An 18,183-nucleotide genomic window follows, 5' to 3' on the forward strand; every position below is an offset into this window, starting at 1 on the left:
CAGATTTTAGACAAGTCACTGAATGTTGTTTTACCATTCTTAATATTATTCTGATGTCTTCTGAATAGCAATTCTTCACATTGATAATGAATCCCATGAACTCGAATTTGCTGACTTCCTCAATTCTTTCTCTATTAAGATGCACTTGTTTCGCAAGAGCTTCTATATTTCATTCTGAACCATAATCATCTCTTGCTAGGATTGAGTCTTAAGCTCATACAATGCAAAATACATGATGCCCCTCAGCATAGATAATAAACAGGTGAAAAGAAAGTAGGCTTCCGTGCCTAACTCTCTTGATAATTAGTTAATCCAACATCTGTTCTTACTGTGGCTTCTTGCTCACTGTACAAGTTATTAATATTATTGTTGTATGGGCACCTCCATTGAGTCAGAAGACCCACCCATTTGTCATACCTCTCTTTGAACGCATTAACAGACAAAGAAATCATGACTGACTCTGACAACCCATTCAATTCATTCACAACTCCCCAAGCAAAGAACCTAGAGATGACTACTTGTTCTGTCCTCCCTATACAAGTGCTGAAACATTAACTCAGCATTTTCTTCTTCTTCTTCTTCTTCTTTCATTATGCCTTATCCCATGTTAAACGAGGTCGGTGCACTGATCTTTAACCTTCCTCTTCCAAGTTCTCTGGTCCAGGGTGTCCTTCGGACTCCATCCTTTCTCCCTAAGATCCTCTGTCACCTTATCCCTCCACCTGAGCTTGGACCTGCCTCTTTTCCTCCTTCCCTCCAACTCCATATACTCCACTCGTTTACCAACATACTCCTCACCCTTCCTCTCTACATGTCCGAACCACCTCAGCCTACTTTCTTGTATCTTCTTGTCAATTGGTCCCACCTTAGCCATCCCTCTGATGTAGTCATTCCTTATCCTGTCCTTCTTTGTCACACCACTCATACATCTCAACATCCACATCTCCGCTACCTCCATCTTCCTCTCCTGTGCCTTTGTTATAGGCCACATCGCCGTGCCATGAAGCATCGCCAGCCTCACCACCATCTTATACAGCTTTCCTTTCCTCTTACAACTCACTCTCTTGTCGCACAGGACCCCGCTCATCTTCCTCCAGCCGCATGTTATTCGGTGCTGTATTTCCTCATCCAGGTCACCATTCCTCTCGACGATCGACCCAAGGTACTTGAATTTCTTCCCTGAAATTAGTCTTTCACCCTGAAGTCATATGATCATATCCTCGTCACTCCCAATTGACATATATTCAGTCTTCTCCCAGTTAATTTTCATGCCTCTCTTCTCCAATACCTTTCTCCACTCTTCCAAGGTATTTTCAAGCTTCTCTCAGGATGATTCACATAGAACAATGTCGTTGGCAAACAGCATGCTCCATGGTGCCTCCTTCTTGACATCCTCCACTAGTACATCCATGACCAGGTCAAAGAAGTAGGGGTTCAGAACTGACTCTTGGTGTAACCCTATGACAATGGGGAAACCCTTCTGTCATGCTGACACTAGACCTGACCTGAGTTTCTGTTCCCGCATACATCTCCTTCACCAACCTCACGTACTTCTCCGACACCCCCTTCTTCCTCATACACCTCCATACCTCCTGCCTGGCCACTCTGTCGTATGCCTTTTCCAGGTCTATAAACACCATGTGCAGCTCCACTTGCATCTCTCTATATTTCTCCATCAATTGTCTTAGCGCAAATATCGCATCCGTTGTCCCTCTTCCTGGCATAAATCCAAACTGCTCCTCACCAATTTTCGTTTCCTGCCGTATCCTCCCTTCAATTACTCTTTCCCATATCTTTGATGTGTGTGACATCAGCATCAATTAAAACATTAACTCAGCATCAATCCTATAAAATCCTTTAAGTAACTTCAATGTTTCTATCATATCCTTTCTTTTTCTCTGATCAACCAACTTCTGCAATCCACACACCCTCAATCTATCCTCATAGGGAACACTCCACAGGCCACTCACCATCTTGGTCACTTGCCTCTGAATTCTCACCACCACTTCCACATCCCCAAGAAACCCAGGTGACCAAACTTAAGCACAATAATTCAGACATCTGAAATGATATGTGAGCATATCAAGGCCTTATGAAGAGGAATAACAACTTCCACATCTCAACATGTTAATGTGTTCTTAAATAGTCAAGTACTATTATGTGTCCATTAAACCTTAACTCTTGTCTACCACCATCCCTAAATCTCTAGCTTCATCTATTTCCTGGGGTACAGTGCCATCAGTGTGATACATGGCTTGTAATCTATTTTTTCCTAAAATGCAGAACCTTACATTTCTTGACATTAAACTGACACCCATTAACTTTTGGCCATACTGACAGCCTATTTAAATCGTTCTGCAAGTTCTCCCCATTGCCTTGATTTTTACTATTACTCTACCTAATTTTGCATCATTGGCTGACAACTAAATATTTCCTTTCAAGTTATTTCCTATTTCATTTATGTATAAATTAAACAGCAATGATCCTTGCTATCATCAGCAGTACCCATCCCCTCATCTTATATTCTCTACTATCTTATAAGTTAAGAACACTATCCTATAGACTTTCCTATTAGGAATTTCACTTTTCTTTTCATAATCACCCTTTTCTAATATTCTGTTCAATATCTATCAGTCATTTATCTGAAAGAAAGAAAACATAAACACCTAGAGCAAAAGTGATATTAAGGGAACTGATATAACCAGAAGAAACAATATACAAGGATATAAGAATATAAGAAGAACATAAGTTACCTTCAGAACTTTGCTACTAGTATGTTCTATCTTGTGGTTATATCAGTTACTTTAATATCATTTTGTTCTAGGTGTTTATCAGAGCTTTTCATCCCCCCCCCCCCGGGTGTGTGTGTGTGTGTGTGTGTGTGTGTGTGTGTGTGTCTGTCTGTCTGTATAATATATGATTAAATAAATTTAATGACCAAAAGCTGAGAGAAGGAAGTGAGACAAATGATTCTGAGAGCGTATGGTGTGAGGTAGAGGTAGGCAAGACAGGATATTTAGTGGGGTGTTGCTACAGACCCAGGAGCACAGAGGATGGGGACCAGGAGATGTTTAGACAGCTAAGTTTGGCAAGTGCAAGAAGAATGATTGTTATGGGAGATTTTAACTTCAGTAGTATAAATTGGAGAGAGGAAGATGCATGTAGCAATAGGGGAATGGAATTTCTAGAATTCTTTAGGGACAAATGTCTTAGGCAACATGTAACAGAGGGAACAAGAGGTTCAAAAGTTTTGGATTTGGTTATAACATCAGAAGAGTTCATAATAACTGAGTTGATGTCTCTCCCACCAGTTGGAGAGAGTGACCATATGGTGTTGACTTGGAAAATGAATAGACATGCAGGAGTATCAAAGAGACTGGAACTTATGTGGAATTATAAGGCAGGTGATTATAATAGTCTTAGACGTCAACTTCGGGAAGTTTCATGGAGGCAGGAATTGGAAGGCCGGGATGTCACTAGTGCATGGGAAATTGTGAAAGAATATTTGTTATCAGCAATGGTAAGTGAAGAAGTGAACGCAATTTGGAGTAAAGTGGATGACAAACAACATTAAACAGGAATTGCATGCGAAAAAGAGGCTATGTAAGAGATATAAGGAGACAGGTGAAGAGATGCATGAGGAATATAAGACACAGGCCAGAAGAATGACTAGTGTGGTAAGGAAAGCAAAACTGGAATATGAGAGGAGATTGGCCCTAAGATCCAAAGAAAATCCTAGGGAATTTTTTAACTATGTGGCCAGTAGGAGGAGAAATGACTGTGGAAGAATGATATTGTGGGATAAAAATGGGAATAGAGTGACTGATGCAGAGGACATAGTGGAATTGTTCAATGAACACTTTATTGGAGTATTTCATACTAGAGGAGTCAGTTTTAATGCTAGAGGGATAGGACTGGTTCGAGGTCTGGAGGTACAGGAGGAGAGTGTGTTTCAGATACTGAGTATTCTGGATGTCAGTAAAGCTGTGGGACTGGATGGTATTTCACCACGAGTTTTGAGAGAATGTGCTAGGGAATTGACAGTGCCTTTAACCTGGCATTTCAATGAAAGTCTGGCTTTGGCAAAGGTGCCCAGGGAATGGAAGGAAGGTAAGATAGTGCCATTGCATAAGGGTGGTAACAGACTGGAAGTGTCTAATTATAGACCAGTCTGTGTGTCATCAGTAGTTGTTAAGATCTTGGAGAAAGTAGTGAGGGACCGTATACAGCACTGGGCAGATGAGGGTAATGTTATCTGTGAGAGTCAACATGGATTTGTGAAAGGGCACTCTTGTTATAGCAATATGCTAGCCTTTTATAATAAAGTTACAAGAACATTAGATGAGGGAAAGGCATATACTGCAATTTTCTTAGACTTAGCGAAGGCATTTGACAGGGTGCCACATGATAAGCTGATATTTAAGTTGCAACACATGGGTCTGGATGTCAGATTGGTCAACTGGATTCAGGATTGGCTGTCTGATAGGTATCAGAGAGTTGTGTATGGTGGAGTAATTTCAAGGAGACAGAAGGTTACAAGTGGGGTCCCACAGGGCTCAGTACTACGACCTATATTGTTTAACCTTTATATCAATGACATTGCCAGTGGATTGCAAGGGGATATTCAGTTGTTTGCAGATGATGCGAAGCTGGGAAGGATTATTAGTAATAGTGCAGATGTGGTAGCCCTGCAAGAGGATTTGCAGGGCTACCACAGGATGGGTAAATGAATGGGGATGTCAGTTTAATGCAGCAAAATGTAAGGTCTTGAGGTTTGGGAAACATCGATGGGATGCATACTCTATGGGAGGAGTTATACTGGAGGAAGTTGGGGAGACAAGAGATCTGGGGTTGATGATTGATAGAAACCTGAAGTTTAGCGGACATATTGCAAAGGTGGTGAAGGTAACACAGAGGATTGCTGCTATTATGAGAAGGACACTGACCTGCAGAGATAAGAGGGTTATCATTCCATTGTATAAGTCTCTGATCAGACCACACTTGGACTATTGTTCTCAGATTTGGTCCCCAGGATTTGAAGGGGATAAATTAACTGTGGAAAGGATACAAAGACGGATGACAAAGATGGTTTCAGGACTGTACAAGGATAGTTATGAGGATCGGCTGAGAGAATGTGGACTGCAGAGTTTGGTGGATAGAAGAAGGAGAGGCGATATGATTGAGACTTTTAAACTGTTGAGAGGTGGTTACAGGGTTGACACTGGGGAGTTCTTTCGCTTGGTTGAACAGCGCGAAGGAGTGATGACAAGTGGCCATCCCTGGAAGTTACGAAAGGAAACTGTGAGCAAGAGGGTAAGGAGTGGTTTCTTTGTGTGGAGGGTGGTTGAGCCATGGAATGCATTGCCTGATGGAGTGGTGGGAGCGAGAACGGTCAGTGAGTTTAAAGAGTGGTATGATAGACTTTGTGTTTCTCAGGGGGACCACCTCCCCTCGATGAGTCTTGACAGACTTTATGTCTTAGGAAGGACCTCCCTCGATGAGTCTTTTGACTCCTTGGAGGCCTGAATAATAATAATAATACCAAATCAGAAAAAATACTATTTATTATTTGAGCAAACAACCAGTTTTCCACCCAATGTTATGCAACCGATGAAGTTTTCTTAGAAAACTTCATCGGGTGCATAACATGAAAAGAGAAATATAAAAATACACATTATAAGAGGCAGCTATAAATTAATTTGCAAATGTATTGCTGACATTTGAAGATATTCTGGATTCCATAATATTGTTGGGCATGATCTTGTGTATGGCAAAGTTTTCAGTTGAAGAGTGACAATCAGATAGCTTGTAGCTAAGGTTAGTATTAAGATGGACCGGACTGAGGACAATATCTGTTGATTCCGAAATTCTTTTCTCCAGCTCATCATAGCATCTAAAAATGTTTTCTAATTTATTACAGATTCCTGGGTGAATAACAGAATCTTCCTCATGAAGGCTAGCAGAATTAAGAACATAGTTAGATAGTGCACTGGCTAGTTCTGCTATATGTAATGTCTCTCACATGTTCTTCCATACACAACTCAATAGATTTATCTGTCTGACCCAAAATAGCCTACATTGCAGTTACGCCAAAGACAATAAACTCCTGGATATTTTAGGCTGTTATGTTTTAGTTTATGTGTACTGAGTAAGGAACGGAGTTTGGAAAGAGGAGTAAAAGAGGTGTAGATTTTAAATTTCTTGAGAATTTTAGCTAACTTTGGTGAAATGAAGCTGATATACAGTAGAGACATAAAGCCTTTTACATCAGCACTATCTTCAGAATGGTGAGCAAGTGGATTAAAATGTAGCTTACAAACTTAGTCTGTTTAGGACAGCTATTTTTATTAAAGGTTGTAAGAAGAAACTGTAGTTCTTTGGTGATTTCTTCTTCTTCACTGAGGAAGGAAAAAGCATGTTTACCTAAAATAGAAATGATGTCAAGTATTCGGGGCAGGTAATGATGTGATTACACGTGAAAGTATCTGTTGGTATGTGTGGGTTTTCTATAAATAGAGATCTTCAGTTTTTTTGACTCATGCATGAGTTTCAAATCCAGGAATGGGAGAGAACCATTATCTTCCAATTCTGAGGTAAACTGCATTCTTGGGCATTGATTGTTGAGATGGTTCAGAAACTCAAACTCCTTTAAAGAATCTGGTCCATGATTGCAAATTAAGAAAACATCATCAATTTTGGCATACATGAGATCATGCCCGTGTGGACATGGTCAACAATACTATGCATCCAGAATGACTTTAGGTAAGAAACTGTGACTCACATGACTTCATTATGAAAGTAACTTAATAAATAATATTTTTTCTATTTTGGTATCTCTTGGCTTCTAGTTATTAAGTTTATTTAATTATATTATATAGCTGAGTAAATTCACTGCATTGCGCACGCACACACACACACACACACAAAATTCTAAAATATTTAATAATTAATAATAAAGTAACAACATAACTTACTATGAACAATAACTTCAGTAGTCTTGCTATCAAAACCTGCCTCATTTTTAGCTGTACACTTAAATGAACCACTATCTTCAGGCTGGACAAATGAAACACGTAAATTACCTAGAGGTAATAAATTATAACGTGTGTTTATCGAATCAACAGGAATATTATTTCTTTCCCAAGAAATATGTGGTAACGGAATACCCACAGATTGACAGTGAAAAACTATATCTTGTCCTTGAATTACTATCTGCTCCTTTGAAAAATTACTTAAGATTTGTGGAATTGCTAAATTGAAAAAGAAAAAAAAATGAAGCCAGTAATTTATGTTTAATTCATTTTGTTATACAGTTAATTAATTAGATATATTATAAGATTAGTAAATATTAACTGAGAATAGAGTCTTATCACATACTGTATGTATGTATGTATATAATATATATATATATATATTATATCATCATCATCATCATCAAATTCCTGCCATGTACCCTCAAGGGGTGTACAGGATATGATAGTACTACATGAAAAAAATTACATCATTATTAATTTCCTATCTACAATTTTCCTCCAAATCAGTCTGTTACTTGTCAAGACTCCAACATTATCAGATCTTATATTTCTATCATCTAAAGCACTTTGTACCGTATCAATCCTTATATATTATATACATACAGGTATCCCTCGATTAACGCGGTTAATTAATCCCTTTTGATGTTACTGCATATATCAAAATCGCGTTAATCAAATCTAATAATCAATGGTAAAGATTACAATTTGTCCATGATCGATTACTGTATTAATAATTCGTTTTATATGGTACTCTTTTAGGAAAGATAAAAAATGAATGTAAAGTAAATGTTTAATAAATACTTGAACGTACATTATTTACTGCAATTTTTTTTATCAAAAGAAGTGATCAAGAGTCGTTTGAACAGTTTTAGTTTTTTTTATTGGCATAAATTCTACAATAACAAGCAAAATGACTCTCCAGACCTCGGCAAACAAGCAATAAAACATAAAGAAAAAAACACTGCAAATATAATTCATGATGGTAAAAAATTAAGTGGATATTGAATCTAACATTATTTCATAACCGAATATAGAAACTACAAGAGTTTCATGCCAAATATATAGAAACTAAAAGTTTCGGCAGATGCAAGCATAAGCAACCTTATGGGCAACTCGTAGTAAAGTTGGAGTAAGCTCCAGATCACTTTCCTTAGTATTTTACATAATGTAAAGTACATCTCCTAGAGGACACGTATGATAAATAAGCTTTTAGCTCTCTATTTCAGTAATACATCATGGTTTATTTATTATCAGTTACAATCTAGAAATTATTGAACAAAAAAAAAAAAAAACATACTATACTGACACTGGAGGTCGCAGTATCTCTCAGATACAATTTACTTAAAATATCACAAACCTTTACATAACATGTGTTAAAACAAAATGACAGCAAAAAACAGTGCAGAATATCACTCGTAACATATGAATGCACAGCTACTAATGACTATACACTGAATTGTGTAAGAATATTTATATTAAACATTTTGCATGTATCTGTCAAATCAGATGCGAGCTCCGCAGGGTTAAAGGCGCGTTAATCAAACTTTTGCCGTGTATATCAAGGGATTGCCACAATTAATTTCGGCATGTTAATCAAATCCCTCGTTAAGCAAGTTGATCTTCTTCTTCTTCTTCTCTTCTATCTAAGATGGGTTGAGTCTTCTCTTGAGCAGGATCTTCCAGTCTTCTCCTTACTGTTTGAAAAAGTTCCTTATATGTTCTGCATCCCGAGATGTTCTTTATTAATTTCAGCCAGGTAATTCTTGGTCTTCCAGGTCTTCTTTTTTCAGTTAGAAAAGTATTGATTAGGACTTTAGGAAATCTGTCTGCATCCATGCATACAGTGTGTCCAAACCATCTCAGTTGTTGTTTTCTAATTTTTTCTATTATTGTCTTTTTATACAATAGTTCTTGTCTGACTGTGATGTTTGTTTTCTTTTCTATCCAACTTGTTCCATTTATTTTTCTTAAGCATTTCATTTCAAATGCCAGCAGTTTCTTCTCCTCTCTTTTTTTAACTGTCCATGCTTCTGCTCCATAGATGACTGTTGGTATAATTATCGCTTCACATAATTTGATTTTGGCTTGTTTAGATATCTTGTTTGTTTTCCAGATTTTCTGTAATTTTCCCATGGTGGTCCATCCTATTGCTATTCTGTGTTTGATTGTTTTGAGTTCATCTATTGTTTCTGTTAGTTTTGATCCAAGGTATATGAAGTTGTCTAACTTGTTCTATTTGTTCTCCGTTTAGGGTGGCTGAGATGATAGTTCTGTTCCTCCCTATTTTCATCACTTTTGTCTTTTGTATATCATGTCATATGTTTTACAGGTTTCATTTAGCTTGTTGATCAACTTTTGTAGTTCATTTGGAGTTCTTGCAAGAAGGACGAGATCATCTGCATATTTGATATTATTTATGTTTAAACCGTTGACATTGATTCCATGCTCATTGTCTATTGCTTTCTTTACAACTTCTTCTAGATATATGTTGAATAGGCATGGGGATAATGGGCATCCTTGCATTACTCCTTTTTGGATCTCTATGGGTTCTGTTGTGAGTGTGTCCTTTTTAATTATTGCATTTGTCTTAGAGTAATATTTTATCAGAAACTGTATTATATATTTGTCTATTGTTTTTTCTAGTAGAATTTTGAGAAGGATTTCTCTGTTGATGTTATCGAAAGCTTGTTTAAAGTCCAACAAAACAACAATATAGTTCTTTATGGTCTTCCCAGCTGAGTTCTGCTAGTTGGTGCAATGTGAAAATTTGGTCTATTGTTGAATAGTTTCCTCGGAAACCAGCTTGTTCTGTGCATATCATTTCTTCGTAGGTGTTTTTTAATCTATTTTGTATAATTCTTATAAATATTTTATAGGTGTGAGGAAGTAAATTGATTGGTCTGTAATTTCTGCAGTCTCTTTTGTCTCCTTTCTTGTATATTGGGATGATCTTTCCAGTTCTCCAGTCACCTGGGATCTCTGGGAGCAAGTTGATACCTGTATATATATATTTTTTCTCATCTGTCAGATGATAGGTTGAGTCCATATGAACACATCTTTGTTACCTATAGATCTGGCCATTTCTGTCATCTCTCTGCAGCTCAATAATTGTGGCCTTTCGTTCAAAGACTGTAGACAAGTTCATTTTAGTCTGCCTCTTAATGATCTTCCTCCAATAATTTCATTCAGGACTATATCTGGCAATCTCCAAAAGGACATTCTCTGAAGGTGTAAAAACCATCTTAATTGCTGTTTAAGAATTATAGCTATGATATGTTCCCTATAGTTTAATTCATATTAGAATTGCTTACTTGTCTTGTGTGATGAACAGTGAATCTTTTTAATTTTTCTTAAGCATTTCATTTCGAATGCTCTGATTTTCTCTATTTCTTTCTGACTGAGCCTCCATGCTGCGGTTCCATATATAGCTGTAGGTATAATGATGGTTTTCGAGGTTTTGAAATGCTGATATTTTTCCATATTTTGTTTATTTTTTTCATATAAGACCATCCTTTGTTAAGTCTGCATATTACTATTTCTGTGTTGGATTGTGAGTAATGAGACGTCCAAGATATGTATATTACTTTACTTGTTCAAGTTAAAGATTTTCTAAGTTTAAAATTTTTTCCTCATCTCTTCATATTCTCATTATGCTTAGATTGATTTTCATTACAAAAGTCATTACACAATTGGAAAAAATAAATTATTTTTTTTTTTTTTCCAATTGTGCTTTAGACACTGCAATAATAATAATATTATCTGCATATTTAATGTGGTTGATATTCAAGCCATTTATTTGTACACCTGGTTCTTCAGCAATGAATTTGCATTTCTTTAAGATAGATAGTAAATAATCTCAGGGGACCCTGTAACCCCTAGAGAGCGCGTCCCCTGGGAGACGGAAAGGGGAGCCCACCATGTGTGTGTGTGTGTGTACATGCGCGTGTGTGTGTATATGCACGTGCGTGCGTGTGTATATATATATATATGGTGGGGTGGTCCGAATATACTGAATAAGGACTCGTGGACCAACAGGGCCATAAGGGGGGAATCATCTTGATTGTAAGGGAAGCGGCACTCCCATGGACCCCTAGCTGGATCTATCCTCTCCTTCTTCTACTTTGTGGAAGACATACTTACTTTAATCTTTCCTATAAGGCCTTATCAGCCAACTCTTCTTACTTTATGACCCTTGTGCTATTAGAGTACTCGAGGGTCATGGGGTCTTTTCATTTCTGGCCTAACAACTATGTCCTCTCTATAAACCTAACTATATTTCTTCTATAATCTACTCTTTCCCCTTCAATATACCCTATTCCTCCTATGGGTTTAAATTCGGAAGAAGACTAGTTCAGAAGCCTTAAGGTAGCAGCCCTACCACTGAACTATTCCATCGTCAGGCTAGTCCCCTGACATGGAGAACATAACCATACTTGTAAGCTGACAGAAAAAGATAATCGGATTGAATCTATGGGAAACGACCATGGAATGGAAAAGGGAAAACGAAAATGGAAACGACAAAATATAATACACATAGCAAACTGGAATGTAAGAGGAATAGCATATAAAGAAATAGAATTAGACCAGTTATTAAATGAAAGAAATTTTAAAATAGCAGTATTCACTGAAACAAAAAAGAAATTAAAAGGAACTATGAGAACTGAAAATTTTAATGTGATATACAGTGGAGGCGACAGAGACCAAAGAGCACAAGCAGGAGTCATGATTTGGATTCATAACTCCCTTTCAAAACAGTTAAAACATTATAACTTATGGAATGAAAGAATAATAGAAGCTAGAATAAAAATAGATAGAGGCTATTTAACAATAATTGGTTTATATGCCCCAGAAGAAGGAAGAGAACAGGATAATATTGATTTTTATAATCAGCTACAAAACATATATAATAAAATAAATAAAAATGATTACATAATTTTAGCAGGAGACTTAAATGCAAGAATTGGAAACACGAAAATTAATAATAATATAGGAATACATGGAGAACACACTCTAAACAGAAATGGTAAAAAATTAATTGACTTTGTAGTTTATAATAACCTAAAAATAATGAATTCCTTCTATAAACATAAAGACATACGTAAATATACTTGGGCAGCAAGAGGATGGAAATCGATATTAGATTACCTCATATTAAATGAAAAGACATCAAAATTTTCACTAGATGTTAGAGTTCACAGAGGATATGAAATAAGCAGTGACCACTTCCTTGTTAAAATAAAATTAAGATTACCACCTAAATGGCTACAAGTAACAAGAACAGAAAGAAAAATTGAAACATTTGTTTATAAAACTAGACTATTGAATGACACAAATGTACAATGGCTATATGAACAAAGAATTAACCAGTATCTAGATAAAATAAAACAAAATGAAGAAATAGAAATAGAATGGCTTAATAAAAAACGAAACTAAATGAAGCAGCAAATGAAAGCTTAGGAAAGACTAAAAAATTCAATAAAAGAAAAAACTGAAGATCTGGGATGATACAATCAAAGAAATAATCAAAAAGAAAAAAGAAGCCTATCACAAATGGTTAAGCAGTAAAAGATTAGAAGATGAAATAGAATATAAAAGAATAAGAGCCATAGCTAAAAGAGAAGTCAGAAAAAGACATAGAGAATCATGGAATAAATTTGTTTCTAATTTAGAACATGATTTATATAAAATAAGACCCAATGTATATAAGATTTTGAAACACCTAAATGCAGATACCAAAAGAAAACATAAAATTAAACACTGAATTGAAATTAGAAGAATTTCTAAATTACTACACAGAACTGTGGACAGACAAATATTTTAAAAAAGACAACTGGCAAACAATTAACGAAAATGAAAAGGAAATAACTGAAGAAGAATTAGAAATCAGCCTGAAAGAAAGAAGAAACGGAAAATCACCTGGAGAAGATAAGCTAGGTTCAGAACTTTATAAATACGCAGGAACAAGATTCAAAGGAAGACTCCTATTATTTTTAAATAAAATTTACTCAACTGGTATCCCCCCAATAGAATGGAAAAAAGCAATTGTGATTCCTATCTTTAAGAAAGGTAATAGAGATGACCCTAAAAACTATAGAGGTATCAGTATACTAAATTCATGTTACAAAATATATAGCAGAATCTTAAATAACAAACTAATGAAATATTCCGAAAACTTTATTCTAGAGGAACAAAATGGATTTAGAAAAGGACAATCATGTATAGACCCAGCCTTCTGCCTAAAATTAATAATAGAGAAAAGAAGAGAATATAATTTAGAAACACATATTGCATTTATTGACTTTGAAAAAGCATTTGACAAAGTTAAAAGAAACATTATTTAACATATTAAAAGAAAGACAAATATCAAATAATATCCTAAAAGCTGTCACAAGTATATATGAAAATAATCAAATACAAATAAGATTAAATCATGAGCTATCATATACAAGAGAGATAAACCAAGGGGTCCGACAGGGATGTCCCCTCTCAGCAACTCTTTTTAATATCTACTTAAATGAAATAATAATAAAATGGAGTAAAAATTTATATCAAGGAATTAAACTTTCACCTACGGTTAACTTAAACACTCTCCTCTTTGCAGACGACCAAATAATAATTACAAATTCTGAAGATAACTTACAGAAAGCTATTTTAAATCTAAATGAGATATCCAAAGATTATGGTATGATAATATCAACGGAAAAATCAAAAACTATGGCCTTTAAAGGACAAGAGCCAGCAAGAACTAAAATAGTATTAGATAACAAGATCTTAGAACAGGTGAATTCATTTAACTACCTAGGATGTATGATCACTTATGAAAATGAAAAAGATATAAACATAAAAATTACAAAATATTTAAAAATAACAGGAGTAATTAACTCTATATTTAAACCAAACCTAGTTCAAAAGCAAACCAGGCTAAAAGTATACAATACATTAGCCCTACTGGTCTTAATGTATGGAAGTGAAATCTGGACAACAAAACAAAAAGACAAACAAAGATTAACAACAGCAGAAATGAAGTTTATGAGAAAAACTGCAAAGTATACCCTATTTGATCACAAAAGAAATGAAGATATTATGAAAGAATTAAACCAAGAACCAGTAATAGAAAAACTTAAAAAATATAAACATAAATGGATGGAACACATTCAAAGAATGAAAACAGAAAGATTACCAAAACAAGCCTTAAAGTACAAGCCATTAGGAAAAAGAAAACCAGGACGTCCTCTTAAACGATTCAACAATGACTTCTAAGGCCGGAACAGGCCATGCTAGGCCTAAATCCTTGATACGTATGATGATGATGATGATGATGATGATAGTAAATAAATTTGGTGAGAGTGAAAAACCCTGCATAACTCCATTTTCTACTTTGAATTTGTTTTTATTTTATTAAATGTGACAGTTGTTTTGGTATCTTTATAATAATTCATAATAAAGGTTTGTAGTTCTGAATCTAAGATCACAGATTTTAACATGTTTATCATTTTGTTCTGTCAATATAATCAAATGCTTATGTGAAATCAATAAAACTTCAGTATACAGATAAGCTATACATTTTAATGAATACATTTTAAGAATGGCAGGGTTGGAGGAGTCTTCAGTTAGAATTAAAATTGGTGGAAGAAATATTAATAATTTGAGGTATGCAGATGATACCACCTTGCCAACAGAATGCAAAGAAGATTTGGAGGAACTTATTATGAAAGTTAAAGAAGAAAGTGCTAAATATGGTATTAAACTTAACCTCAAAAAGATAAAAGTTATGGCAACATGTAAACTTAATGATTTTGAAGTAGATGGGGAGAAAACGGAAGCAGCTAACAATTTTGTACTCATAGGATCCTGAATTGATAAAGATGGTTATTGTACTGAAGAAGTTAGATTATTACTCGGAACGAAAGCAATGACAAATTTAAGCAAGATCTTTAAAGATAAAGATATTAGCCTTGCAACAAAAATCAGAATTGTGAAAGTAATGGTATTCCCTGTGGTTCTGTATGGATGTGAAAGTTGGATCCTGAGAAAGAATGAAAGAAGGAAGAAAGATGCATTTAAATTATGAGTTTGGAGATGCTTACTAAAAATACCATGGATTGCAAAGCAAACCAATAAATCAGTGACAGACAGAATAAAGCCAGATTGCTCCTCCCTCAAAGCTATGATCATCATGCAAAAATTGTCACACTTCGGACATATTATGCGAGCAAATTACAGTCTGGAAAAGATGATGATGTTTGCTAAAGTTGATGGAAGCATGAGAAGAGGAAGACCAAGAATTAGATGGGTGGATGGAGTTCAAGAAGCAACTGGAATGCACTTGGAAATTCTGAAAGATATGGCCAGAGAAGATCTGAATGGAGAATGTATGTTCATAGCACGAGGAGTCGAAAACAACTCGATGGAACATAACAACAACAACAACAATATAGGTAAGCTGTGTATGTCCGGTACTTTCAGCTTGTGAAAACATGGTCTATAGTAGACCTTCAGGTCTGAAGCCTGCTGCATCTTCTCCCATTGTCTCATTCATTAAAGACTTGATTGTATTTTGAATAATGGGTTTGAAGATTTTGTAGCTATGATTAGTAATCCTATGGGTCTATAATTTTCACACCTTCGTTTTAATTCCTTTTTGACTAGAATGCCAATGTAATTGTTTGTCAATGCCTCCCATGATAGCTGCCATTAAGTAATTAGCTTTGATTTTATAAAATGTCTGTAGTCTGTATATGGTACTGCCAAACAGTATGGAGAAAGTATGAGCTAATTTAGCAGCTGCAGTCTTATTTCCCTTAATTCAACATGGCAGGGAATCCAGCACAGCAGAACATCAAAATTAAGAATTTTCATTTGTACAACAGGTGTAACACCTCACACAGCACTGAATGTAGATTATACATAGGAAAGGAGAGAGCTTGTAGAGAGCACAAAGAATCTGTGCAAATTACAAACTTTTGGTAGCAGTTTTCTTTTATAAGCAAAAATGCAAGCTAAATGGCATACAACTCTAATATATAATTACTGCAATCAGGTGATTTAATTTGCATTAAACAATGGCAGTTAGACAAGTATGAGATCATCTACGGCAAGATACCTCTGGTCAAGAGCAATAGGTCAATAATAATAATTATTATTATTATATGGGCACCTCCATGGAGTCTGAACACACATCACTGGAGACCCAATCTATCCACACAATCAATCATCCCATGCCTTGAACCCATTAACAGACAAACTCACAACTGATTTTGGGAACCCATTTCAATCAATTACCACTCTCCAAGCAAAAAATCGAGTCCTCACATCCCTACTGACCACACCTTCATTCAACTTCAAGGGATGACCCTGGTTTAGTTATGTTTACTTATGTGCTATAACAAGATGACAAATACCTTGGACAGGGGAGATACATATACAGTGGTGTACTTAGACTTTGCAAAGGCTTTTGATAGACTACCACATGACAAGCTCTTAAATAAATTGAAACAGATAGGATTGGATAACAGATTTCTGAGCTGGATCAGTGACTAGCTGTTGGATAGGTATCAGAAAGTTGTATATGGGGGTGCGGTATCCCGAAAGAGAAAGGTCACTAGTTGAGTGCAGCAGCGGTCAGTTTTTGAGTCATTGTTGTTCAATTTGTATGTTAATTATATTGGGTTGGGTTTAACTAGTGATATCCAGCTGTTTGTAGATGATGAAAAACTGAGAAGAGCAATGTAGAGTGAAGTTGATGTTATTGCCTTACAAGTGGACTTGAATATATTGCATGAATGGGCAGGTAAGTGGAACTATCAGTTCAATGTTGCAAAGTGTAAGGTTTTGAGATTTGGTAAGCAACGATGGGATACAAAGTATACACTTGGTGGGAAAACTTTAATGGAAGTAGAGGAGATGAGAGATCTAGGAGTGATGGTGGACAACAACCTGAAATTCAGGGCACACATTGCACAAGTTGTGAAGACATCACATTGGATAATGGCAATGATGCAGAGGATCCTGACATGCAAAAATAGAGTGGTTATGATGCAATTTTATAAGGCCTTGATCAGGCCTCACATAGATTGTGCACAGATTTGGTTGCCAAGTTTTCATAGTGATGAGGATATGATGGAAAGGGTCCAGAGAAAATTCACAAAGGTGGTCAGTGGTCTTTGGAATGTGGAGTAAGTACAAAGACAGATTGAGAGAATGTAAGTTGCAGAGCCTTGTGAATAGGAGGAAGGTGAGGGGGATATCATTGAGACATATAAGTTAGTCAGGGGTTGTTATGGGTCGATATGGAAGAGATTTTACATAGAATGGGTGAGGGGAGTAGAACAAGAGGTCATTGCTGGAAACTCTATAAGGAGGGTGTTAACAGAGAAATGAGGAGTAGGTTCTTTGCATGGAGAGTGGCTGGTGAATGGAATACATTGCCTGAGTGTGTTGTGGGTTTAGACACATTGAATCACTTTAAAGCACGGTTGGATGAGCATTGTGTGCAATAGTGTGTACCTCCCACGATGAGTCTCTGAATCCATGGAGGTCAAATGTTAATAATAATAATAATAACAATAATAATAATAATAATAATAATAATGACCTATTATTCTGGTCCCTCTAGGAAAGTGCTCAAATCCCCCTCTTTTTCTTCTATCAGCCAACTTTTGCAATCCACACACACCTTCAATCTATCCTCATAGGGAATATTACACAGGCTATTTACCCTCCTCTGAATCCTCTCCACTGCTTCTTCATCATCCCAAGAAAACCAGGGGGGGGGGGGCAGACTTGAGCACAGTAATCCAGATGTTAACATATCAAGGCCTTATAAAGAGGAATGATAACTTCCTTATCTCCTTTTTAATGTGTTTTTCAATAGCCTTATTAGCTATTGAAATGTGTTTCCTTTTTAATGTGTTTTTCAATACCCTTATTAGCTATTGTCTACCACCACCCCCTAAATCTCTAGCTTCATCTATTTACTGGAGTACAGTGCGATCAATCTGATACACAGATTGTAATGTTTATCCCAAGATGCATAACTCTACATTTCTCGACATTCAACTGATACCCATTAACTTTTTCCCATATTGAGAGCCTATTTTAATTGTCCTCCAAGCTATCCACATCGCCTTCATTAATTATTACTCTACCT

General features: G+C 35.9%; 1 protein-coding gene across 1 annotated transcript in view; it reads right to left on the bottom strand.

Moving 5' to 3' along the window:
* Positions 1 to 18,183, bottom strand: part of LOC150104032 (hemicentin-1-like) — a 792,930-nt gene that overhangs the window by 647,068 nt on the left and 127,679 nt on the right. Inside the window, exon 9 of the mRNA XM_090396385.1 lies at positions 6,975 to 7,250. Within this exon, the coding sequence (XP_090252511.1) occupies positions 6,975 to 7,250 (276 nt within the window). The remainder of the gene's footprint in view (positions 1 to 6,974; positions 7,251 to 18,183) is intronic.

The sequence above is a fragment of the Typopeltis vanoorti genome, chromosome 8 (genome assembly GCF_054136105.1).
Source record: "Typopeltis vanoorti isolate ZY-2024b chromosome 8, IOZ_Tvanoo_1.0, whole genome shotgun sequence".
NCBI classification, from domain to species: Eukaryota; Metazoa; Arthropoda; class Arachnida; order Uropygi; family Thelyphonidae; genus Typopeltis; species Typopeltis vanoorti.